This window comes from Saccopteryx bilineata, chromosome 7 (assembly GCF_036850765.1).
Source record: "Saccopteryx bilineata isolate mSacBil1 chromosome 7, mSacBil1_pri_phased_curated, whole genome shotgun sequence".
NCBI classification, from domain to species: domain Eukaryota; kingdom Metazoa; phylum Chordata; class Mammalia; order Chiroptera; family Emballonuridae; genus Saccopteryx; species Saccopteryx bilineata.
The window spans coordinates 12,245,841-12,272,283 of record NC_089496.1 but is presented as its reverse complement, the minus strand read 5'-3'; the positions used below and the strand labels follow the sequence as shown (position 1 = coordinate 12,272,283).

Genomic DNA, 26,443 nt, shown 5'->3' with positions numbered 1-26,443 from the left:
ATGTGCAGGTCAAGAGCTCTGGGTCTATAATTTGCATTGTTTCCAAAATTTCCATGTTATAAAGACTACAGTATTTCTGACTGGAAAAATAAGAGGTTTCTAAAGTCTTTTCAGTCCACTATAATGCCTAGTGTTAATGCTCATTTTGTAAGTATGCTTCTTAAAATGCAGGTAGCAATGCCTTTCTAAGAAAGCAAAAGGAATTATTCTTGTATTTGTGGGACAAATACAAGGCAAAGGAACACATAGGACTTGTTGTTTTGACAGCACAGAATCTCAAAGGTGGAGGGGATTTTGAGGTCACACAATTCACCAACTCTTGCTTAATGGACTTGCAGTAATAACTAGAAATAAAGAAAGAAGCATAATAATTCCAACTTACAGGCTTTGGAGTTTTCCATGGAGAAAAGAAACCTGTAATAAAGAAAACAATATTTGAAGTTGAAAACATACCCTACTTCCACTTACAGGTGGCATGATATTACAATAATTGCGAGGCCCTCTAAACTAGTTAACAGCAAACAATAATAACCAGAAAAATTTTGCCTGGAGTCAAATAATTAATGACTCGAAGAACATTTCCTTATTTGCAGCTCAGAATTCTGAGGCACAGAATTGTTGTCCTTACGGGTTTCTGGGCACAGCTTTATCTGGAGAATAAGAGCAAGGAGAGAGGAGAGAGAAAAAGGAGAGAGAAAGAGGAGAGTATAGCTAGAACTTTTGATTTTTAAAAGCAAATACCTCTTAAAGGTAAATTTGGTGCCAGGTTGGTACTAGATTTATCAGGGTGATCAGTATAGTAAATTATATAAATGTCTAACCATTATGCTGTACACCTAAAACTAATATAAAATAACACTGAATGTCAATTGTAATTCAAAAAATTAAAAAAAATAAAAATTGAAATTCAAAAATTAAAAAAAATTATGTACTTGCTTTATGTGGTTAAAAATCAGTCAACAAGCCATCATTAGTCCTACAGTTAAAAATAATGTGTATACCTATATTGTGAATCAAATTCTATTCTAACTTTTATGGGACTGTTTTCCCACTAAAATTTCCTATAGAGTAGGTACCTATTTTATTCCCCTAACACCTTAGTGTTAGCACAATGCTTTGCATGAGGAAGGAGCTCAAAGTGTTTGCTAATTGAATGAGCCCCGGATCATCAAAGGCATATTTTGTCAACTTACTGAGCCCTTTCTATTATCATAAATGATACGGTAATGGGACTGACTGTATGACCCAAATTACCAGTAAGAAAATTAAAATTAAAGGACAGGTTAATTCCCTTTTTTCCCCCTTCATTATTTTATGATACAGTATCAGTTAACATTTTTAAAAAATTTATTAATTTTCAGAGACAGGGAGAGCAAAGGAGAGAGAGAGAAACATTGACTTGTTTTATTTATTTATGCATTTATTGCTTGATTCTTGTATGAGCCCTGACTGGGGATCAAACCAGCAACCTTGGCATATTTAGATGACATTTTATCCAACTGAGCTACCTGGCCAGCACTCATACGGTATCAGCTTTTTAAAAATGGTAGTAAAAACAAGCTTAAACATGATGGGAATGGTGGTGGAGGGGCTGCCATGTACTGGTGTTAGTAAGCCAAAACATAATCTAGTGTACAAAATAAAATTACTTTTCATATTACATCTTCCCTCTTTCAACAGTTTCACTCACTGTAATGTTAGGTAGTGGTATCTGATAAAATGCCCCTCAAATATTGAAACCATGTCACATACATATATTATGTTAACACCTTTAAAACTGGGGATTGAATAAAATGGGAGTATCTGCATTTGTAAACTGTAATCCATTTATAGGAAATACGTACAGAAATCTGAACACAAGCAATTCAACGGAGCCAATGCATAAGTACTAACTGCATCTCAATGCACTATTGTGAAGAACTGATGCTTCATTTTATGAAAAGAGTGAATGTCTATAATCTACCATGTTTCTTGTCTCTCTTTGGAGCCCTAAGTTAAATTTAAAGTTCAAGTGCAATAGCCATCTTACCTAAGGAGACTGGTAGAATTAGCTTATTTTCTCACATACTCCGTACGTTATCTATCTTTCCAACTAACAAAAAAAAAAATCTGTTCAAAGTTTGGTTCCATTCAGTTTATTTTAAGGATGTAATCAAATCCTTTTTGAAAATATCTTAGAATAAAAATTACAGAAAATAAATACATTAATCATCTTGATTCAGTCTATAAAATGACAATGAAAACAATTTGACCACTAATTATAAAATGAAAAAAAAATGGAACTTATTGGCCAGCTAACCATTATTTTCTGTGAAAGATAAAATTTATTAGCTATTTTTTGGAGTTGCCAGCAACAGTTTTTTTGGGAAAAGATGTCATTTATATATTATCACAATGCCAAAATATTCAATGATTTCCTCTAGTTTGCGTTACCACCCTCCTGGAGTGCCCGAACAGATTTGGAGTATTTGCAGGGACTTCTTGGATTTTGATACAGATACATTGAAAATGGTCCATCCAGTATGGAGCTCTCATCTCCACATGGAACATTTCCTGAAAAGATGATTATTGCCTCCACAGACATGTGTAATAGGCTGACCTCTTGGCAGTTGTGGTGCCAGAACTAAAATGGGCTACTGGTCAAGATCAGACAATGACAGAGGGATGTTTAATTTGATCACCTTTTATCACAGGCACTTTGGCTTCCATTCTTTAAAGGCTGTTTCATTTGGTCTAACCTCAGACCATTGGCACGACCCAGGATGTACTTAATACTCCCATTACAGCACTTTCTGGAATATTTCTAGTGCCATGCTGTGCCCCACAGGGTTTTTTTCTGAGTCATTATCAGAAAGAAGCTGCTTGCTGCGGAGCAAATAATTTTAGTTGTAAGAAATAGTACCAGAATAGACTTCTTTAAATGTAAATAACTTAGGCGATCCTTTGTGTTTCTTTGGCAAATTACCAATCAGGCTATAAACATTTAAATTAAGATGAAAACATCTATTTCAGATATACTCAATTTGGCCTGATTAAGCCAGAAGGTCAAGTTTTCTACATGATTAAACTCCAATTTTTTGCTCAACTTCATTGGAAGAGCTACAAAAATCCTGTCATAGTGTGGGTCAAGCTTTTATATATTTTAAATGAGTAATAATTTTTGTAGGGATGGCTACTCTAGGAAACCTAGTATATCCAATTAACATTAAAATCCCCCCAATACAAACTTTTAAATCTTTATTTCTGCAATTTTTCTTTTTCTGAAATTATTCTTTTTTTTTTTTTTTTTTTTTTAAATCTTTAAGTGAGAGGAGAGGAGATAAAGAGACAGACTTCTGCAAGCACCCAGACTGAGATCCATCTGGAAACCTTGTCTGGGGCCGGTGCTTGAACAACCAAACTATCCTTAGCACCTGGGGCCGATGCTTGAACCAGTTGAGCCATTGGCTATGAGAAGGGAAGAGGAAGAGAAAGGGGAGAGGAAGGGGAAGAGAAACAGGTGGTCATTTCTTCTGGGTGCCCTGACTAGGAATTGAACCCAGAATGTTCATATGCCAGACTGATGCTCTACCCACTGAGCAAACTGGCCAGGTCTCTGAAATCATTCTGATTGAAGATAGATCACAGGAGCAAGATGGGCTTGGTATGCTGAGACCATTACTTTTGACTTCTCACCATCCATTTTCATGTGCAAACAAGAACAGGGATTTTTTTTTTTTTTTTTTTTGTATTTTTCTGAAGCTGGAAACAGGGAGAGACAGACTCCTGCATGCACCCAACCAGGATCCACCCGGCACGCCCACCAGGGGCGACGCTCTGCCCACCAGGGGGCGATGCTCTGCCCCTCCAGGGCGTTGCTCTGTTGCGACCAGAGCCACTCTAGCGCCTGGGGCAGAGGCCAAGGAGCCATCCCCAGCGCCCAGGCCATCTTTGCTCCAATGGAGCCTCGCTGCGGGAGGGGAAGAGAGAGACAGAGAGGAAGGAGAGGGGGAGGGGGTGGAGAAGCAGATGGGCGCTTCTCCTGTGTGCCCTGGCTGGGAATCGAACCCGGGACTTCTGCACGCCAGGCCGACGCTCTACCACCGAGCCAACCGGCCAGGGCCAGGAATCTTTTTCTTAAGCCTTTCAGAGCTGATAGTTTTCTTTATAAAACCAAATTTATAGAAAAAGAGCTTTTTCTATAAAATAATAGTAACAGTTCCTTTAAGTTTTAGTTTATTTCTGGCCTTTATTTCCCCTACTTTTAATAGAAAGTGGAATAATTCTTTTATGGGATTAAAATTTTCTTTATAATGACCCATGTTCCCCATACTGATCATGTATTGGTGTGTATACAAATGCAAACATATTAATTAATCCTGAATCACAGGACAACAAATGTTGAAGATCTTAAGGGACAGTTAAAGGAAAAAAATAAAATGGAAATATTTAGATGCAGCTAATAAGAAAATTTAGAGTGCATTTAACAAAAGCACAAACTGAATTAGATCTCTAAAATCTGTCATCTTTAGAATCAGAAATAAAACTAAAATATATTTTCAATTGTACACCTAAAAGCTCCGTGAGATGGGCAGGGATCAGAAGCACAGAGCAAACAGACAGGAAATCTGGAACTTGAAAATGGAAGAGGAGACAACAATGACTTCATGTTGAAATTTAAATTAAGCTCTACATGTCAACTACATATAATTTTTAATGAACTACAGAAATATGGTTGCAAGATAAATCATAATATGCCCAGTTAAATTTGAATTGCAGATAAATAATGAGTAATTTTTTAGTATAAGTAAGTCATATACTCTATGAAACATATAGGAGATAGTCACGCTAAAAGTTATTTGTTATTGATCTGAAATTAATTTAACTGGGAATTGTGCATTTTTATTAGTTAAATCTAGCCACTCTACAGTGGTAACCTTGTATATACCCTGGGCAACTATTTAAAAATCAAAATCCAGTGTGTTGGGCAAGCATGTGAAAATAAAAACTCAATGCAGGCAAAACTCAAACTTCTATTGCAGGCAATGTCCATTCAATTCAGTAAAAAGCCTAGAAAATATTTAATCTTTTCTTTTTTTACCCCCCCCCCCAATGTTTGATTGTCGAGAATCCTGCTTCAGAGGAAGCTGAGATCATCTCCTTTGCTACACAGATCATTGCATTGTGTGGCCCCCTGCTCATCAGTAGCTTGACTATGATCTTTTGCCAAGACCCTGATGACTGTTCAGGCATGTTGCTTTATCCCAAGAGAAAAGGCTCTTTTCAGAATCTGTTTCTTCTGATACATGACACCCAAATTGAAAGAATATTAATAGATTTACAGTAGCTCTGGAGGGAGAGCCTCTTTCTAGCTTATATTTGTGAGTTATTTGGTAAGAATTTTTATTACTATTATTTACTTCCACCAGGCAACAAGATGATGAACTTTCTCAAAATCACCCCAATTTAAATAAGGAATCAAAATGCAATAAAGAGCAATTTAATCATGGAGTCCCATTTTAATCAATTTGGAATAACATCAAGGCAGTTTTTTGAGATTTCTAAGAATTTCTTCAAACAGAACTAAATCTTCCAACATGCCTCTATGCTCCATTTGATGTGTTGAACTCCCATTTGCAGAATGTGAAATGATTTCTTCTTCAACTCAAGTATTGCTACAACATGTGACTGGGTTTGAAGATTATCATTACAGTTTCAGGTGTTTTATAGGGGATTCTACAATTACTAAAAATAACAGAGATGCAGGGGAAACACTTCCTATTTTTCTTTTCCTTTAAGTAACAGAAAATGAATAGAATCACTTTGAAATAAAGAGTTGTTTCCCTGAAAGCGTTCATGCCCTGGGTTATTAAGAGCTATGTGTTCTGTTTTGCTTACAAAAAGAAGGAAAATGACATAATATGAATGTACCTAACACTACTGAACTGTACACTTAAATACGGTTAATTTGGAAATTTTTTGTTATGTATTGTATATTATACTATAACTAAAAAAATAAAGCAATATAAAACAAGACCATAAACAGGAAAGGGAGAACAAAAGTACATACTTATCAAATGACTGTGAGAGAAAATAAGAGAAAGTGAGAATTTTTTCTCAGTCCCTGTGGATCTCAACAAGACACTCACCTGTACACCCACACAAACCCTTCCACCTCTTAAGCTACTCTTTTTTTTTTTAAATTCAGTGAGATGAGGGGAGGCAGAGACAGACTCCCACATGCATCCCGACCCATGTCCACCAGGCAAGCCCACTAGGGGGCAATGCTCTGCCCGTCTGGGGTGTTGCTTCATTGCTCAGCAATTTAGCTCTTTTTAGTGCCTGAGGGGGAGGCCATGGAGCCATCCTCAGTGCCCGGGGCCAACTCACTCCAATAGAGCCATGGCTGCAGGGGAGAGAGAGAGAGAGAGAGAGAGAGAGAGAGAGAGAGAGAGAGAGAGAGAAGTGAGAGGGATAGGGGTGGAGAAGCAGAAGGGCACTTCTTCTGTGTGTCCTAACTGCAAATCAAACCTGGGATATCCACACACTGGGCCGACACTCTACCACTGAGCCAACTGGCCAGGGCCAAGTTACTCCTTCTTTGTAAGAGATTGTAAATAAAAAGGGAGACACATGTCCCTACTGCATTTCTGAAAGTATGTCCCTACTGCATTTCAGGAAATGTGAGAAATACTGCTAAAAGAGAGAATATATATATATATATAATTTGCCCCAAAGGGGAAAAGTCCTAGTGTTTTTAGAATCTCTAATTAGGACTGATTTGTGGGAGAAATATACCATTAATATGGTTAATCTTTAATTTAAAGATCCTCTCGTTTTCCTGCAGCCTGGCAAATTTTCCATCAAAAATTCAGCCTTTGGTAAAGGTAAGCCAGCTGGGCAATGAGCCAATTTTCATTAAAACGAGTTCAATATTATTCACATTTTTTCTTGTTTTTGAGTGATTCATGTATTTCTTATTAAAACTTATTCAATGGGCTAAACCCTGAAGTTCCTCTAGATAATTTATTTAAGCTATTCAAAGTCAGTAAAAGGGCAATTCTTCTTAATGAAACTGACCTGGGTCAGGAAACGACCTTCCATTAAGCAAGTAGAGGATCCACTGCTGGTGGTACTCAAACCTCATATCATCAAGCAAAATAGTCAATTTGCAAAGAAAATGTCAGATTGGCTGCCATCTTTGGCCTGGAGATTGGTTTTCACATGGCTTTCTCTGCAATGCTTTAACAATGATTTTTGCTACATCTTTTAAATAAAATGGTTTTTCTTACAAACACTATAAAGTGTTTTCAAGTGGCCATTTCCCTCTGGTTTTATTCCTTCTGAACAGAATAATCTGACCATTTCAAATAACCCCAGTGAGGATCTAGAAAGGATAAGCCTGCAAATGCTGTTGTCTTTCTGAGAAACTTGGCTACATAAAGGATATGTTCTAAATAAGGCCTGCCTGGTGGAGAGCTCGGGCAGGAATGAAGAATGAGCTGGAGAAAGAACTGTGTCGGGGAGGCTGAGACCCAGAGTGACGTGAGATTTGCAGAAAAATGAATGACGACAAAGGCCTGGACAAGACCAAGAGCAATGAAGAGAGAAACTGCTCTACATGTTTATGGCCTGCTGTCAACAGCTGTCAAAGGAAATGTGGAAGAACATCCAGGCTTGCAAATAGAAAATTCCAATTCTGAGGGTAATATATGTATTTTTTGCAATGATGAATGCATAAGGATGAACGATGAAATCTTTTCTATTTTTTTTTTTTTTGAAAAAATATCTAGAAACATCTTAAAGTAATTTAAGACAGATCAGATGTCTGCTTTGGTACTTTACATCAACATTAAATATTTATTGAGTTGTGAGTATCTTACAAGCACCAGGAATTCAACATAGCAAAAGTGCAACCTTTCATCTTTCTTCCCAAATCTTCTCTTTTATGTTCCCATTTTGGTAGATTTCACTTGTTCCTCCAAGTTTTTTTAAGACAGGAACATAAAGTCATTCTTAGTATTTCTCTTTCCCTAACTTCCTTATCATAAAATTCTATTATACTTCCAAAATCCATTTCAAATCTATTTTTCTCTAGCTCCACAGCAGCCATTGTAATCCATACCCACCATTATTTTTTTTGTAGATGATTTGTATTTTATTACTTAGATCAGCTTCCATTTTAGAAAAGATAGAAATAAAATATATAATTCATATTTACATAATTTACATTGAAAAGTATTTACACCAGAGATAATAAGTACAAAATAGCATATAAAACTCTAGGAAAACACAGACAATAAGGACCATGATTTCAGCAAAGAATTTTCTGGTTAATTTTTCCCTTATAAGTCAAAGTGCATTAGGCTAATTGTTGCCTAACCATTTTGTTAATTGAGCCAGTTACTCTTTCATCTTTTTAGCCTGATGGTCTCTCCTAAGGAGCCCTTGTTTAGTGTACTTAGTAATTAATCTTTCCACACCACCTTCTTGGGTCACCCTTGATCCTTAGGATACCTATTGCATCACTGTGGTTCAGGCCCTTGGCCCTTGTGGCTTTCCAGACGGCAGACTTTCTACTTAAAGGAGCAGCTGTACTCATTTGCTAAAACTCTCCCTATTTGGGAGTAGCAAAGCTATGTTTTAAGGAATAGGCTGATTTGCTCAGCTGTATTGATATAGAATATTCCCAGTTGCAAAGAATATCTAGTGCTGCCCTTTAAAATGCCAAGGCCCAGGAAGGGTTGTCACTTATTGCACAAGTAGCAAAACTGAGACCGGAACCTGTATCTTCTGACCCCACTCAGGATTCTTACCCTGGTGTCACACTGGCCGGGATGGAGTTGTTTGGAACTCCAGGCTGCAGGCTACCTAGATGTGTCAAAGTGGGAGGCAAGAAGTTTCAAACAGACGTGGGTGTGGGTTAGCTGCGGGCTCTGCTCTCTACTTCAAAAACACCTGCCACTTGCGAAGCCATGTGGTCATAGGTCCTTAGGCAAACCTCAGCTACCTGGGAGCTACCTGTGGTTTACTTTTAGCTTGGGAGTTATTAAAATGAAACAAGATCCTACCATCCAGGAAAAAAGCTATCTTTGCCCTGGTATTTTTAGGCATTGGCAAATTGAATCATGGGTAATTAAAAATCAAAGCCAGAAATGGGAAGGACAGAAAAACCCATCAGAGAAACAAGTTTTGTTGAAATAGCACCTGATAATGAGAAGAGAAGGACCAGTCATTTAATGTCAATACCAGTCCAGCAAAGAGCTTGCTCACTACATAAGCTAAGCACTTGTCTATGTTTACATACGTAACTAACATATTTCCAAAATCTCAAAGGTGATTAGAAAAATAAATTGAGTGCACCAAGAAAATATCCAATATTAAGAATAATCAAATAATAATGATAATGAACACAATAAAAAAGAGACAGTACTTAAAACATCAACATATGCCAAAAGATATTTACATAATAAAGTTAGCAATAGCAAAACATATATAAAATGCGTGTGTAAGATTGAAACATTTCTGAAATTATCTGAAGGCTGTAAGAAGCAAGAAAAACTGTTCCATTATCAAACTCATCACAGAAATAAAATACTATGCATTTAAACATTGTACACCAAATATCCTGGATACCCAGGGGAAAAAAAAAGCTTAAACGGAAGTGTAAAGGTAACAAATACAAAAAATCCAATTATTTCAATAAACCGGTGAGAAAGATCAGCTTGGAATTGTCGTGGAAGTTTACAAAGGACAGTTGGGCAGAAAGGACATTTGGGATTAGGGAATCAGGTACCTTGTTCCTAGTATTGTTTTTCTGATAAAATGGCATTTTTACTGAATCACTGAAATACGATATGGGATTCTATAATCTTCCTTAAAAAGGAAGCTCTGAAACTTAGGAAGTGATTCAAATTCTTTGAAGCCCTTCTTTAGATCATTAAAGGGAAAGGCAACAGAGCTCAGTGGAATCTGTTATAACAACAGCTTGTTGGAGGAAAGCCATGGTATGAGGCACAGAGTTTCTTCCCAGAAGAAGTCTTTTCAGTCAGTATTGAGAGACTGAGGCTGGAGGCAGGACCCTAGGAAGCCCACACAGCCATCAGTCTCTTGAGTGACCATCAGAAGTTGAATGCCTTTCTGAGGCTGTGCGTGTCCTCCTGTGGCCAGCAGTCCATGTGGACTGGCTGCGAGCTGTGAGCTCTGTTGTTCAGGACCACACTTATTTTGAACAGTCTGAGCGAGTGTCTCAGGACTTGGTGAGGGACACTCGCAGGAGTGGCTATTTTAGAAAAGAAAACTTAAACAAACTTAAACTGGAAACACCAGACTTCCTTCAGGGCCCCTTCCAAAGTGGGGACAACTTGCTTTACAATCAGGTTAATATATGTACTGGGAACAGAAACTGTGCCCCAACATAGAACCAGCCAGTTCCTTTGAGTCTGTGGGCCAGGAAATAGCATATTTCTTGGCCAGTTAGTTTAGTGAAATGTTGATCTGTTCTGCCTCTACTCTTACTTGGTGAGGGTTTTTTTTTAAATTAATTTTAATGGGGTGACATTGATAAATCAGGGTACATATGTTCAGAGAAAACATCTCTAGGTTTTTTTGACATTTGATTATGCTGCGTTCCCATCACCCAAAGTCCAATTGTCTTCCGTCACCTTCTAACTGGTTTTCTTTGTGCCCCTCCCCTCCCCCCCCTACTGTAACCCCCACATTCTTGTTCATGTCTCTGAGTCTCATTTTTATGTCCCACCTATGTATGGACTCATATAGTTCTTAGTTTTTTCTGATTTACTTATTTTGCTCAGAATAATGTTATCAAGGTCCATCCATGTTGTTGTAAATGATCCGATGTCATCATTTCTTATGGCTGAGTAGTATTCCATAGTATATATGTACCAACGCTTTTTAATCCACTCGTCCACTGATGGACACTTGGGCTGTTTCCAGATCTTCGCTATTGTGAACAATGCTGCCATAAACATGGGGGTGCATTTCTTCTTTTCAAACAGTGCTATGCTGTTTTTGGGTTATATTCCTAAAAGTGGTATAGCTGGGTCAAAAGGCAGTTCGATTTTTAATTTTTTGGAGGAATCTCCATACTGTTTTCCACAGTGGCTGCACCAGTCTGCATTCCCACCAGCAGTGCAGGAGGGTTCCCTTTTCTCCACATCTTTACCAGCACTTATTCTGTGTTGTTTTGTTGATGAGCGCCATTCTGACTGGTGTGAGATGATATCTCATTGTGGTTTTAATTTACATTTCTCTAATGATTAGTGATGTTGAGCATTTTTTCATATGACTATTGGCCATCTGTATGTCCTCTTTGGAGAAGTGTCTATTCATTTCTTTTGCCCATTTTTTGATTGGATTGTTTGTCTTCCTGGAATTGAGTTTTACAAGTTCTTTATAAATTTTGGTTATTAACCCCTTATCAGACGTATTGTCAAATATATTCTCCAACTATGTAGTTTGTCTTTTTACACTGTTCTTATTGTCTTTAGCTGTGCAGAAGCTTTTTAGTTTGATATAGTCCAATTGGCTTATCCTGTCTTTTATTTCCCTTGCCCATGGAGATAAATCAGCAAATATATTGCTCTGAAAGATGTCAGAGAGCTCACTGCCTATGTTTTCTTCTAAGATGCTTATGGTTTTACGGCTTACATTTAAGTCTTTTATCCATTTTGAGTTTATTTTTGTGACTGGTGTAAGTTGGTGGTACAGTTTTATTTTTTTGCAGGTAGCTGTCCAAATTTCCCAACACCATTTGTTGAAGAGGCTGTCTTTACTCCAATGTATGCTCTTACCTTCTTTGTCAAATATCAGTTGTCCATAAAAGTGTGGGTTTATTTCTGGGTTCTCAGTTCTATTCCATTGATCTATGTGCCTGTTCTTATGTCAGTACCAGGCTGTTTTGAGTACAATGGCCTTGTAGTATAACTTGATATCAGGAAGTGTGATACCTCCCACTTTATTCTTCCTTTTCAAGATTGCTGAGGCTATTCATGTTCTCTTTTGGTTCCATATAAATTTTTGGAATATGTGTTCTATATCTTTGAAGTAAGTCATTGGTATTTTAATTGGTATTGCATTGAATTTATAAATTGCTTTGGGTAATATAGACATTTTAATAATGTTTGTTCTTTCTAACCATGAGCACAGCATATGTTTCCACTTGTTTGTATCTTCCCTGATTTCTTTTATCAATATTTTATAATTTTCTGAGTACAAGCCTTTAATCTCCCTGGTTAAATTTATTCCTAGGTACTTTATTTTTTTGGTTGCAATGGTAAAACGGGATTGCTTTCTTAATTTCTTTTTCTGAAAGTTCATTGTTAGTGTATAAAAATGCCTCAAATTTCTGAGTATTAATTTTGTATCCTGCCACCTTGCTGAATTCATTTATCAGGTCCAGTAGTTTTTTGACTGAGACTTTAGGGTTTTCTATATACAATATCATATCATCTGCAGATTATGATAGTTTTACTTCTTCTTTTCCAATTTGGATGCTTTTATTTCTTTTTCTTGTCTGATTACTGTGGCGAGGACTTCCAGAACTATATTCAATAAGAGTGGTGAAAGGGGGCACCCCTGCCTTGTTCCTGATCTTAAGGGGATTGCTTTTAATTTTGTCCATTGAGTATGATGTTGGCTGTGGGTCTGTCATAGATGGCCTTTATCATGTTCAGTTATGTTCCCTGTATTTTCACTTTGCTGAGAGTTTTGATCCTGAATGGGTGCTGGATTTTATTAAATGCTTTTTCTGCATCTATTGAAATTATCATGTGGTTTTTCTCCTTCTTTATGTTTATGTGATGAATCACATTGATTGATTTGCAAATCTTGTACCAGCCTTGCCTCCCAGAATAAATCCCACTTGATCATGGTGTATGATTTTTTTCATATATTGCTGGATCCAGTTTGCTAATATTTTGTTGAAGATTATAGCATCTAAATTCATCAGGGATATTGGCCTATAATTTTCTTTCTTTGTGTTTTCTTTGCCTGGTTTTGGAATCAGAATTATACTTGCCTCATAAAAGGAGCTTGGAAGTCTTCCTTTCTCTTGAATTTTTTGAAATAGCTTGAGAAGGATAAGAGTTAGTTCTCCTTTGAATATTTGGTAGAATTCACTTGTGAAGCCATCAGGCCCAGGACTTTTCTTTTTTGGGAGCTTTTTGATAACTGTTTCAATCCCATTTGTTGTAATTGGTCTGTTTAGGTTTTCTGATTCTTCCAGATTAATTTTTGGAAGATTATACATTTCAAGGAATTTGTCCATTTCATCTAGGTTGTCTAGTTTTTTGGCGTACAGTTCTTCATAGTATTTTCTTACAATATTTTGTATTTCTGTTGTGTCAGTTGTTATTTCTTCACTCTCATTTCTAATTTCATTTATTTGAGTCCTCTCTCTTTCTTTCTTGGTGAGTCTGGTTAAATGTTCATCAATCTTGTTTATCTTTTCAAAGAACCAGCTCCTGGTTTCATTGATCCTCTGTATTGTTTCTTTAGTCTCTATGTCATTTATTTCTGCCCTGATCTTTATTATTTTCTTCCTTGTACTACTTCTGGGCTTTACTTGCTGTTATTTTTCTAGTTCTTTTAGATGCATGGTCAAGTTGTCTATTTGAGCTTTTTCTAGCTTCTTAAAATATGCCTGTAATGCTATGAACTTCTCTCTTAGGACTGCTTTTGCTGTGTCTTATAAATTTCGAGTTGATGTATTCTTGTTATCGTTTATTTTTAGGAATTTTAAAAATTTCTCTTTGATCTCATTGTTAACCCATTCGTTACTTAATAACATGCTATTTAGTTTCCAAGTGTTGGAGTATTTTTTAGTTTTTCTGTTGTGGTTGATTTCTAGTTTCATGCCATTGTGATCAGAGAAAGTGCTCGATATGATTTCAATCTTCTTAAATTTGTTGAGACTGCTTTTGTGCCCTAACATGTGGTCTATTCTAGAGAATGTACCATGAGCACTTGAAAAGGATATATATATTCTGCTGGTTTAGAGTGAAAGGTTCTGACGATATCTATTAAATTGAGTTGATCTAGTATGTCCTTTAAGTCTGCTGTTTCTTTGTTAATTTTCTTTCTTGATGATCTATCTAGTGATGTTAGTGGGGTATTGAAATCCCCTACTATTATAGTATTGCTGTTGATCTTGCCTTTTAAATCCATTAAAGTCTGCTTTATATATTTAGGTGCTCCTATATTAGGTGCGTAGATATTTACAACGGTTATATCTTCCTGTTGGATTGCTCCCTTTATCATTATGTAGTGACTTTCTTTATCTCTTACTATAGCCTTTGTTTTAAAGTCCATTTTGTCTGATATAAGTATTGCTACCCCAGCTTTTTTGTCATTTCCATTTGTGTGAAATTTTTTTTTTCATCCTTTTATTTTCATTCTATGTACATCTTTTGTTTTAAGGTGTGTCTCTTGTAGACAGCATATGTATGGGTCTTGTTTTCTTATCCACGCAGCTACCCTATCTCTTCTGATCAGATCATTTAATCCATTTACACTTAAGGTTATTATCTATATGTAGTTGTTTATTGCCATTTTATTCTTTAAAAGTGTATTCCTCTTTGGCTATATTCTTTTTCTCCTTTGATCTTTTTACAACAGGCCCCTTAGCATCTCTTGCAGCATTGATTTGGTTGTAGTGAATTCCTTGAGGTTTTTTTTTTTTTTTGTCTGGAAAGCTTTTTATTTCTTCTTCAATTTTAAATAATAGCCTTGCTGGATAAAGTAGTCTTGGTTGTAGGCTCTTGTTCTGCATTATTTTGAATATTTCTTGCCATTCCCTTCTGGCCTCAAGTGTTTCTGTTGAGAAGTCAGAAGTCATCCTTATGGGGGCTCCTTTGTAGGTGATAGTCTTTTTTTCTCTAGCAGCTTTTAGTATTTTCTCTTTACCACTTAGCTTTATGATGTGACACTTAATTATGATGTGTCTTGGTGTAGATTTCTTTGGGTTTCTCTTTAATGCAGTTCTCTGTGCTTCTTGAACTTGTGAGATGTTTTCCTGCCTTAATTGAAGGAGACTTTGTTTATACAAAGTCTCTATCCTTTGTTCTTTTTCTTCTTCTTCAGGAACCCCTATGATGCGGATGTTATTTTGCTTCATGTTGTCACAGAGCTCTCTTAGACTTTTCTTAGACTTTTTGAGTTTCTTTTCTTTTTTCTGCTCTGCTTCCGTGCCTTCATTTATCTTGTCCTCTAACTCGCTGATTCAATCCTCAGCTTCATCCATCCTGCTTTTAATTCCTTCCATTGTGTTCTTCATTTCTGGTATTGTATTTGTCATTTCTGACTGATTCTTTTTTATTATTTCAATGTCCTTTTTTATATTTGCTATCTCTCTATTTAGGTGTTTGTAATGATCATCCATTGTTGTTATAATATCTTTGAGCATCCTAACAATCATTATTTTAAACTCTGCTTCTGGTAATTTGGTTATATCTGACTCATTCAGGTCCTTTTCTGGGGATTTCTCTTGATTCATTTGTGTTGCATTTCTCTGCCTTCTCATTTTGTCTGTGTAAAAGAAGGTTTTGACCTCTGGAGTCCACTTGGTGTGGCCTCTGTGTTCCCTAGGTATGGTCCATCTGCAGGCCCACCACCTCCTCTGCTGTTTCTGCGAAGGTCATTTGGGTATGGGTGTTGCAGATGCCTGCCCACTGGGGCTGTTGCTGTAGTTTCCACCTCTCCTTCATGGGGAGTGGCTGTGATCTCAAGCTCGAGTGTACAAGCCTCAGTGGCCTTGGCCTTTGCCCCGCCCCTGCAGGTGGCGTTATGCTTGTCCCTGAGAGCAGGGGTGAGCACCTTTGCTCTGCTGTGGGTCTCTAGCTGATTCCAGGCTTTTTCCCTCTCCCTGCAGAAGGAGCCTGCTCCTAGGATGGCTGCAAGCCTTGGCTCCACAGGGTGGGTGGGACTGCATGCCCACACTCAGTAGCAGGACTCCACCTGTTCTGGGCTTTTGGCTCCACCCCCGCAGGAGGAGCCAGCTCCCAAGACGGGCCACAAGCTTTGGTTCTGCAGGCAGTGCAAGGCTGTGCTCCTGCGCCCTTGCTCAAGGGCGGGTCTCTGCCCCTTCTGGTGCTCCTGTCCTTCCCTAGCAGGCTGGATTGCAGGCGGCCCACAGCTGGGCTTGACCACTTTTGCACATCCCCTCCTCCCCAGCTGAGCAAGAGAGAGATCACACCTCGGCCTCAGTGGTGGCCAGCCTGCATCTGTCCTTGTCAATAGAACCGCGCTTCCGCGTCCCGCTGCCGTCCGCCTTCGGGCAAGCCCTCAGCCATGTGGGTGGGGGTGCTGCAGCTCAGACCCTAAGACTCACTACTCTAATCCCAAAAGCTCCCTCCTTCTAAGTGACTCTGCTCTGAGTGCCGTGGGAGAGCTTGTTTGGCGGATGTCCTGCTTCCCTTTGCTGGTATTGCTGCTTCCAGGGGAAATATTCACTTCAAATTTGGGGAGTGACTTGTCATAGGGTTTAGGGTGGCTGTCTCTCAAAATGTTTCTCCCTGTGCCTACTAGATTACACTCTCTTTCTGCTACTCCAGTCCTCTCCTCTCTCCCCATCTCCCTGGAGCCCCAGGTGAGTGGTTGTGAGAGATGTTTTTTGTGTGGTCCCTTTAAGAAGAATCCTGGGTCTGAGAAATCAGCCTTTTTCTCACAAACAGTATTCTGTCTTGTTTCCAGCTAAATATTGTCCATGCGCCTCTTCTAGGCTCTGGGGCTTTAGGCTGCTGCTTTGTTCCTGGGACTCAGGACCCTCCCCTCTCTGCTAAACTCACTTCCCGCCATGCGATTCTCTTTCGGCTGCCATTTGCTCCAGGGAGCTGGGCAGACCTCTCCATGTTTCTGCTTTTCCTGCCAGTCTCAGTGTGGCTTCTTCAGTGTTCCTTGGTTGAAGAGTGCTCTTAGTTTAGTCCAAAGTTGGTTTTTCCAGATGATGGTTCTTAAAATTAGTTTGTAATCCACTTTGGTTCTGGGAGATGGAAGTTGGTACATCCACCTACTCCATCGCCATCTTGTCTTCTGATCCCACCATTATATCTTGCCTGAATAAAAGCAACTGCAAATTTGCAGATGGCACAGAATCTGATCATGCTTAAAGTTTTTCAATGGGTTCTCACTGCAGTTAGGGCAAAACACAAAACCTACAAGTCTACATAAATTGTTCCTTTCCAAATATTGTTCCCTCTCAATTACTTCCAAGGCACCTCATGGGTTACTCCTCTTTACTCACTCAAGTTCCTTGACTAAACTCAGCCTTCTAACCATAGGGCCTTTGTACAAGCTCATTTCATTTTCCCTCCTTTTGTCACTCTTCACACAGCTATCTCTAACTCCTTTTGTGTGGGTCAGCTGAAATACTATTTCTCAGGAAAATGTCCCTTAGCTTTTATTAAATCAAAGCTCTCTATTATATTTTTTTCATTGCAGCTCTGTATTACACCCATTGCTATTTATAATTATTTTTATGAAAACATATTCATGTAACTGTATTTGAGAAATTATTAATTTAATATCCATCTTCCCAACTAATAAATAAACTTTATTTGGGAGGAATCCTTTCAATTGTTCACAATGTAGTCTTAGTACTTAGCACAATGTTGATGCAGTAAATACTTTAATAGACACATTTGAATAAATTAATAATAGTAGTGAAGGGTGAGGAGAGTAGAAGAGACCAACTCACAAAATACTTAGGAGAAGTAATGAGGCATGGTGGTTTTCTGGGGGTGGAAGAGTAGTATAATGGAGAAGAAAAAAATCTATGATGACTTCTGTCTGGGAACCCGGATGGGTGATGGCATCATTAGCTGAGGTAAGAAATACAGGAAAGACCTTGCCAGAGCAGAGTCTAGCAACTAACTTATGGGAAAAATGAGTTTGAATTGCTCCTTTTGGAGTTAGGGTTCAGTCATGTAGTAGTGGGCTTAATTGTCTGGTAGGCAGACAATTAAGGTATCAGGTTAGAGATGTAATAAGCAGGTTAAACCTGATGGAGCAAAGTTGTATGGCATAAAAAGAGAATTCCTTACAGTGTACAGAAGAATAAATAAAGTATCTGAGAAGTAACAAGAGAGCCAAGAAAAGAGAAAGTTTCAAGAAGCAGTAAAGGAAAATATTTCAGTGGTTTGTCCAACAGGAGGATCACCAGTGGCCTCACTGAAGCAGTTTAATTGTGACAACAGAGGCAGAAATCAGATTTCAGTGGGTTTGAATGAATGGAAGTGACGAGTGGAATTGAGAAGTGCCTATGAGGTTGAAGAGACAGTGCCATAGTAGCTACAGGGTATATAACCCTCAGAAAGGGAAGCTTTCCTTTGATGCAAGTGTGCTTACACTCAGATGGGCAGGTTCCTGAAGGGAGACAGTGTCTGAAGATTCAGGAGGAAAGGGGATAATTGCTTAAATTACCTCATGAGGAGGCACAGAGGATGGCATCTAAGGCACAAGGGAGAAATTAACCTTAATTGAGAGAGAAGAGCACCCAAGTCCTTATCAAGAGGCTGGACCACATCGGTGCTGGGGAACTCCAGGGTCTTTGTGAATGGGACTGGGTAGGAGAACTTACAGTGGCTGAAAGTGGGACTTGCAGGGAAGCTGGAGGAGAGAACAAAAATAACCTGAGTGGAAATCTTGGTTCAGAGGAGTGAGGCAGAGATGTAAACAGAAACATCATTTCTGAGACAGTATAGCAGAGAGGTTATGCACACAGCATATGGGGTAAAATGACTTGGTTCTAGTCTCAGCTCCACTTCTCACTAGTTCTGTGGTCTCATATATACACAGGAGGGCTTAGACTACCAGGATTAAGTCTTGGACTCTGAGAAGACCCTGGGTTTGCTTTGTGGTTCGCATCTGGGTGACTATGAGCAAGTCCCCTATTGTCTCTAAGGCTCAGATTTCTTATCTATAACTAAGTAGAGATAATAGGAGTTATTTTAATGAGAACCAAATAATAATACACTTTATATTTTATCCATATAAAATCACACATCATTTCATTTGATGTGTTTTGAATTCTTTTTCTACAAAATAAAGGTCTGCTTTTCAGAAAGGTGTTCCCCAGTTTAGTCACAACAGACACATATTACTTTTTTTACTTAGTGTGGTAGGGTTTTATTATGTTCTTATAAGCTTCCTTTTAAGTTCTTTGAAAGTGCCTTTTGCCAAATGAAATATGGCTTGTTTTGATTTGCTTTGAACAAAGCAAATCATTGTTTTCATCCCATTAAGGTTTTCCATTAAGTTCCTTCTGATCCTGGCTAGAGGAGTAAGGTGGCCCACTTAACTTTACCCAACAGTCCTTGTGCTCTAGAACAAGCTGTACTCTCAGTTTATAGTGATGATATTATATTATAATTATTCTTTTATGGATTGTCTTTAACTTTGCATTTTCTTATAACTATTTATACAATGATTACTTAGACTTAACCAAGTAAACTAGTTTTAATGCTCACCACAAATTCTTTTATACCACTACTTTCTCATTTCTGGATTTTGAATTTTGGTTCTCTGTTAGTATATGTACCCCCAGTTTTCAGGAACAGCTTGTATTTGGTGTCATAGGAAGAACGGTGGCCTCCTAAAGATGTCCACATCCTCATCCTTGGGACCTGTCCATATGATTCTTTACATGCCAAAAAGGATCTTGTGGCCATGACTAAGGTCAAGGACTGTGAGATGGGAGAGTGTCCTGGATTATCCAGATGGACCCAGTCCATTCACACACGTCCTTAAAGTGGAAACCTTTCCTGCTGCAGACAGAGAGATGGAGGTGTGACCAGGAGTCACTTTGCCATTGCTGGTTTTGAAGGTGGAGGAAAAGGGTCAAAAGTCATGGAATAGGGGAGGCCTCCAGAAACTGGAAAAAGTAAAGAAATGGATTCTCCCTTAGAAACCCCGGAAAAGAATGATGCGGACATGTGGATGTTCGCCCTGAGACCCCTCTTGGATTTCTGCACTGTAAGACAACAAAGCTGCGTTGTTTCACACTTCATTTGTAGCAGTTTATTATGGCAGTGATAGGAAACCTGAAGAAATAGCATCTTTGCTAAGAACTTTCATATGAATTTTAGTTGTATTAATGAATTCTTAGATCACAATTTCTTTCAAACTTCATGCACTTTTCTGTTATCCTCTGAGATTTAGTAATGTGAAGGAAAAACCTGGATCCACTCAATTTTTATTTGCAAGTAACCTTTCATTTTCTTCCAGAATAATTGTATAATATCTTCTTTAACTTTGTAAATGCTTTACAAAGTACTAGAATATGCCTAGGTGTGAATTTCTTTTAACTAATTTTTCCTGGAATATAGTGAGTGCATTTACTTCAGTTTTTCTTTGAAGTATTTCCCCTTAAGCTGTGGGCTGAGCCCCTGCCTGTAGCAGCAGCAGCTTTCCCTGGGTGCTCGGTGGAAGCCCAGAATCCAGGCCCCGGACCCATTGCATCAGGTCTGTAATTTAACAAGCTCCGCGGGAGACTCTCCTGTATGTGCGAGAAGTACTGCTCAAAGGATATTCTATTATCTGTCAATTTGATCTTGACTCCATTTTTAAGTTTTTCTCTTTAATTTCTTTGACCTTCTAATTTCTTCAATCATCTTGGAATATGGCTTGTTTTGATTTGCTTTAGACGAAACAACTCATTGTTTTCATCCCATTAAGGGTTTCCATTAAGTTCCTTCTGACCCTGGTTAGAGGAGTAAGGTGGCCCACTTAACCTCACCTGACAGTCCTTACGCTCTAGACTAACTGTACTTTCAGTTTATAGTGATTGTTATAGTTAGTTTTTCATGAGTTGTCTTCAACTTTGTATTTTCCTGTAACTATTTATACAGTGATTACTTAGACACTGTATAAATCAAAAGTGGGCCTTGCCAGCCTTCTCTGCCAAAGCTCTTGGTTCACACATACTTCCTTTCTTCTTTCTCCCTCCAGGAGCTTCGATGGCAGCTGCCCCTTTGAGCTCCTCTCAGATGGGAGAGGCTGTTTGAGGAATACACAGAGCCCCTGGTGGGAGAGTGCTGTGCAGCTGACTGCTGCCCAGATGGAATCCACACCTGGGACTCCTCCAGCTGCTCTCTCCATTGTTAATGTCTTGCAATATTAGTTTTAACCTTTACTGATTCCAATCAACATCTTAATTTTCTGAGGTAATTCCAACCCCCCAGGTTTGTTTATTAGGGCCTTTTTACCTCATCAGGCATCATTTCGCCTGGTTTTTGCTTTTTAGGCTGCTCCGCCCTTTTTGTTTTTGAAATGATACATGTTCTAGCAGCTGGCAACTCCAAGCACATTTTCTCTGTTTCCTCTGTTTTCTGCAGTAAATATGTTTCACAGTCATGCTCTTCTTCCTAATCTTCAAGGCTAATTTTAATCATTCCTTTCTTACACACTTAAGTATTTTGTTAGAAGCTCTATGCTGGCCTTTAATTTTCTTTTTCCATTTATTATATAAAAAGGGACGATTCATCCAGAGTCAGGCTCAGGGCCTCCTTGACTGTCCCTTGGAGTTACTGTGAGAAATAATACCCATTTAGGATTTCACACAATAGGGAACACATGTGCATAGCTTGTAGCCAGACTTCCATTGGCAATGGTGTCGTATAGCTTTGCTGGACAGTGGGGGTGACCTTCTGTTAACACAACTTCCTAATTTTATTTGCTTGTTTTGGGGAGAAATATTTGTGTTGTAAAAAATTAGGAATGAGTTCTATATACTACCCAAAGCTTCTTTCTTATATCCCTGCCCCCTTCCACAATGCTCAATGCAACTGTGCCACATGCCCTAGGAGACAATTGTCACCCCCTCTCCTCTCTACGTCCTGCTGGGCTGTGGTCTTGCATCTGAGATTTCAGAATAGTTGTGGAAAATGTGACTGACTGTTCAGGGGAGGAGGCTAACCAGAGCTCTCACGCCCTCCCTAGAGCATACCTAAGCAGCCTTATGTTGCTGGGACCTGTGAGTCCCTGACATTTTCCTTTCTCTGTCTTGGCACTTTACTGGGATGTTGCCAGAAGCATGTAGGAGATTCTTTGGCCTGATGTCATTTTAAATGGAACTTCTTAGTAGTATTGTCTATTAATGTAAAGAATGATTTGGACTCTATTTATCTATATGTTATATATATAATGTTATTTATAAACTAAGGTCTGACATAGAGGCAGAACTGATATTGTTTTCTTCCTGCTTTGACTAACTTAATCCACTAAGGCGTGAAGTAATACACATTCATTTATGGTCCCAGCACCCCTGATTAGCATCAGTTCGGGCAGAGGAAGTACAGACATCATCATAGGACTGCTCTTCAAACGGATTTCTTTCAATAATCAAAATCACTAGACAGAGATATAAATAAATTTGTTTGCTTTGTGGTGGAAATCTTGGTGTAACTGAGCTTGTTTCTTTCTCTTGTTTTCTCCCTTCCCTATTTCCCAGATTCTCCTGTGGAGCATCCTAGACAGGAAGGAAAGTTTCAGGGGGTCGGCTGGGGATGGAGCCTCAGAGCCCTCATCTCTGTCGGGGGTCATCGGGAGGGACTTCACTGACTGCAGTCTGTGAATCAATGTTTTATGCAACATCAAAGATGCATTTTAGTTTTGGGGTCTCCCACAGTAAACCCTGAGATGAGGACTTGGGTGATGCTAGAAGCACAAATGGAGAACAAGGAGAATGCATCTGGGAAGTGATACCCTCTAGTGAGCAGATAATCCCTGTGAGCACCTGGGCCTCTGTCACCTGCAGATCTTCTGAGAAGTCATGGGAGGACACATCAGAGCTCTCCTGCTATGGAACGGCGAGGGAAGGCGTGTGTCCTCTGAGTCCTCTCCCACTGGGGGACAAGGATGGCTCCTCACTGAGGATCACTCTCCCAGAGTGCTGGCTCTCCCACATTTCTGTGTTGTCTCCACCTAAGGCTTAGGAAGCACCTGCAATGCCAGAGAAAGTTCTAGAGCATAAGAGATGCTGGTGCTTGAGGCAGGGTTCTGTCAGTTTGCTGGGAATGTCCACAGGATCTGTGAACTCTGGTGGGCTCAGAAGATACAAAGTGGAAGATCTTGTTGATGAAAACAGGCAGACCATCTCTGTGGTGGGAGGAAAAGCTAAATAAATACGTGCTTAAAGCAGTTATTTTGGGAAGTGGAGGATTTACATAATGTTAAAATGGGGATGATGAATGAATTTCAACTTGCGTGTCTGCTCTGATCAGCTGGCCACCAGAGGATGTGTTGAGGAGAATACACAGAAGGCTCAGTAGGAAATTGTATCTTCATCATTCAGCCTTGAGAGGGCAGAGGGTGGGATGTGTCCGAGGTCCACTTAAAGTGGACTTAAAGTGGAGACCATTTTTTATTCATAGGAGAGTTGAGTGAGACATCCCTAAAGAAATAAAATAAATTCTACAAATCTGACCTTTCAAAATGCATAGCATGTGGAGTATCTTTGGTTAATGGGAGAATTCTCCAATTTTTAATGCTATGAATAAGGTTGTATAAACGTCACAGGCACAGCCATTTAATAGGCATTAGCTTTGTCATTCTGCCATTTTCTTTCCTTCTTCTCCAAGTAAGAGGAGAGAAGATAGAGAGACAGACTCCCGCATATGCCCTGACTGGGATCCACCCAGTGACCCCTGTCTGGGGCTGTTGCACTAGTACTGAGCTATTTTTAGTACCTAATATGGAGGCTTCATGAAGCCATCTTCAGGCACCCAGGACCAATGCATTCGAATCAATTGAGCCGTGGCTGCAAGAGGGAGGGAGGGAGGGAAGAAGGGGGGGAGAGAGAGAGAGAGAGAGAGAGAGAGAGAGAGAGAGAGAGAGAGAGAAGGGGGAAAGGAAGGAGTGGAGAAGTAGATGCTTACTTCTCCTGTGTTCCCTGGCCAGGAATTGATCCTGGGACATTCACATGCCAGGCCAACACTCTACCACTGAGCCAACCAACCAGGGCCTCTGCTGTGTTTCAAGTAAATGTACTAGTTTTTTCCCCTAACTGATATGTGAAAAATGAAATAGTCATAGAATCAACTGGAAAATATAAAAGAAATCACAGGCAGACCATGTGTAATAGTGTCAGTGCCTGACCACAGCAGAAGTGTTGAGACAAGTATCATTTATTTTAAGGACCAGCCCGAAGGAGTGTGGGAATATTTAAGTTTTATTCTTTTAGCAAATTTTAGTTATACAATATGGTGTTAACAACTATAAATGCGTTAATTAACTAGATGGAAGGAATCTTTTCACAATGAATATAATAAGTCACCACAATGTACAATTTTATTTGTCAATTGTACCTCAATAAAACTGGGGGGGGGTAAAGCCACGAAGAAAAAAAAAATAAAGTCATTGAATCAGGTGGGGACAAAAGTATAATTCATTTGTCCCAATGCCTTTTTAAAAAACTTGGATTGATTGATTGATTGATTGATTGATTGCAGAGAGAGAAGAAGAGAGATTTGTTGTTCTTCTTATTTATGCATTTGCTGGTGGATCTTTTTTTTAGAGAGTGAGTGAGAGACAGACAGAACAGGAAGGGAGAGAGATGAGAAGCATAAACTCATAGTTGCATCATTTTAATTGTTCATTGATTGCTTACTCATATGTGACTTTACCGGGGGTTAGAGCAGAGCCAGTGACCCCCTTGCTCAAGCCAGTGAACTCAGGCTCAAGCCAGCAACCTTGGGCTTTTCAAGCCAGTGACCTTTGGGCTCAAGCCAGGGACCATGGGGTCAGGTTGATTATCCCACTCTCAAGCCATTGACCCTACACTCAAGCTGGTGAACCTGCTCTCAAGCCGGATGAGTCTGCACTGAAGCCAGTAACCTTGGGGTTTCGAACCTGGGACCTCAGCATTCCAAGTGATGCTGTATCCACTGTGCCACCACTGGCCAAGCATTGGCTGATTTATGTATGTGCCCTGACTGATGATCCAATGATGCTCTAACCAACTGAGCTACCTAGCCAGGGCTCTGTCATAATGTCTCAACAAGGAAAATATCACCATTTAACCTCAAACATTACTTGAATTGCTGAGTCCAAGAGTAAGTACAATATTAACTATATCTCAATGACTTGCAATTCAAATTGACTTCAAGTCCTGTGGTTATTGTTTCCTAAATATTCCTTAATTCTCATCTCCAATGATGCATCTGAATCCAAACTACTATCAGGTCCTGCTTGAGCCACTACAACCAATCTTCCTATGTTACATCCATCACACTGCAGTCACAACAATCTTTTCTAAGCAAAAATCTGATAAATCTATAATCAGCTTGGGACAAACCTTTATAGATCCTTAATCTGCTCCCAGCCTGTCTTCCAGACTCACCGTGCTTGGATTCCTGCTTGCTGGCTTTACACACTGCAGAATCAGGGACCTTACTGCAGTCACCATGAGTCTCTGAACCTGCTTTCCTGCCCGTATCACCTGGTTAACTCTAGTTTATTGTTGAGATCTTAGTTCTAGGGTCTCTTATTTGGGGAAGGCATCCTGGACCTTACTAAGCTGAATCATAGGCTCCATGGCTCCCCAAACCTCTCCTCAATACTCCTCTTTCTTCCCATTGCATAGCTAGGTCACAATGATAAAGGGGTGACATCTTTTTCTCTCCCCTCTGAGTCTAAAAGGTCCCTAAGGGCAGGGATAATACCTATATTTTTGTCCATTATTGATTTTCCAGCTCCTAGTACAGTATCCAGCATAAAGCAAGTGCTCAGTAAATAGTTTTTGAATAAAAGAAATGTCAAAGTGCATTTTGAGCAATACTCAGAATTTTAATTTCTCTCTGAGAAAAATCTCACATTTATATAGCAGTTTATCATTTAAATGGCATTTTAGAGTACATTGTCATATATTCTTTATGAGAGCACTGAGGAGGTAGGGAAAGAAAGATCACACACATCTTGCAGAATAAACTGAGGTTCTGATGGTGTCCTACCCTTCTGTATCAAGAGGGAGGGGGCAGAAACAGGAAATAGCCCTCATCCTCTCTGACTCCAAATCTACAGTTCATTTCCCACAAACTGTGTGTCATAGCAGGATGACAGGTTATGATGTAATTAGCAGACTAGTTAATTACTATGATCTTAAGATCTTTCAGCTCAGCATATAGACTTGTAATATCTATTTGGCATTGCTTGTTGGTTTTACATTCAGTGGCACAGAAATGGCCAGTGGCACTGACCACCTGGCCCATGATTGGGGGATGTAGTGGTGCAGGATGAGTTTCTAGGTACATCATGACTTACTATGTATTATTTGCTTCTTAGATACACCACTGAAGGGGCAACATTCCAAGATGTCATTCTGCTTAGGAAGAAAATTAACTCTTAATTTGAGGCCCTTTGAAATCCTAAACAAGCAGAACTAGGTGACTGGACAGACAGGATAGACACACATCTGGGACTGAAGGAGCCAGATGTGCTGGGCAGAGAAAAA

At 39.2% G+C, this 26,443-nt stretch overlaps 1 protein-coding gene across 3 annotated transcripts in view; it reads right to left on the bottom strand.

The window, feature by feature from the left end:
- Positions 1-26,443, bottom strand: part of MAGI2 (membrane associated guanylate kinase, WW and PDZ domain containing 2) — a 1,730,241-nt gene that overhangs the window by 226,060 nt on the left and 1,477,738 nt on the right. For all 3 annotated transcript variants that reach the window (XM_066240549.1, XM_066240550.1, XM_066240551.1), the window contains one exon: positions 383-414. In XM_066240549.1, the coding sequence (XP_066096646.1) occupies positions 383-414 (32 nt within the window). The remainder of the gene's footprint in view (positions 1-382; positions 415-26,443) is intronic.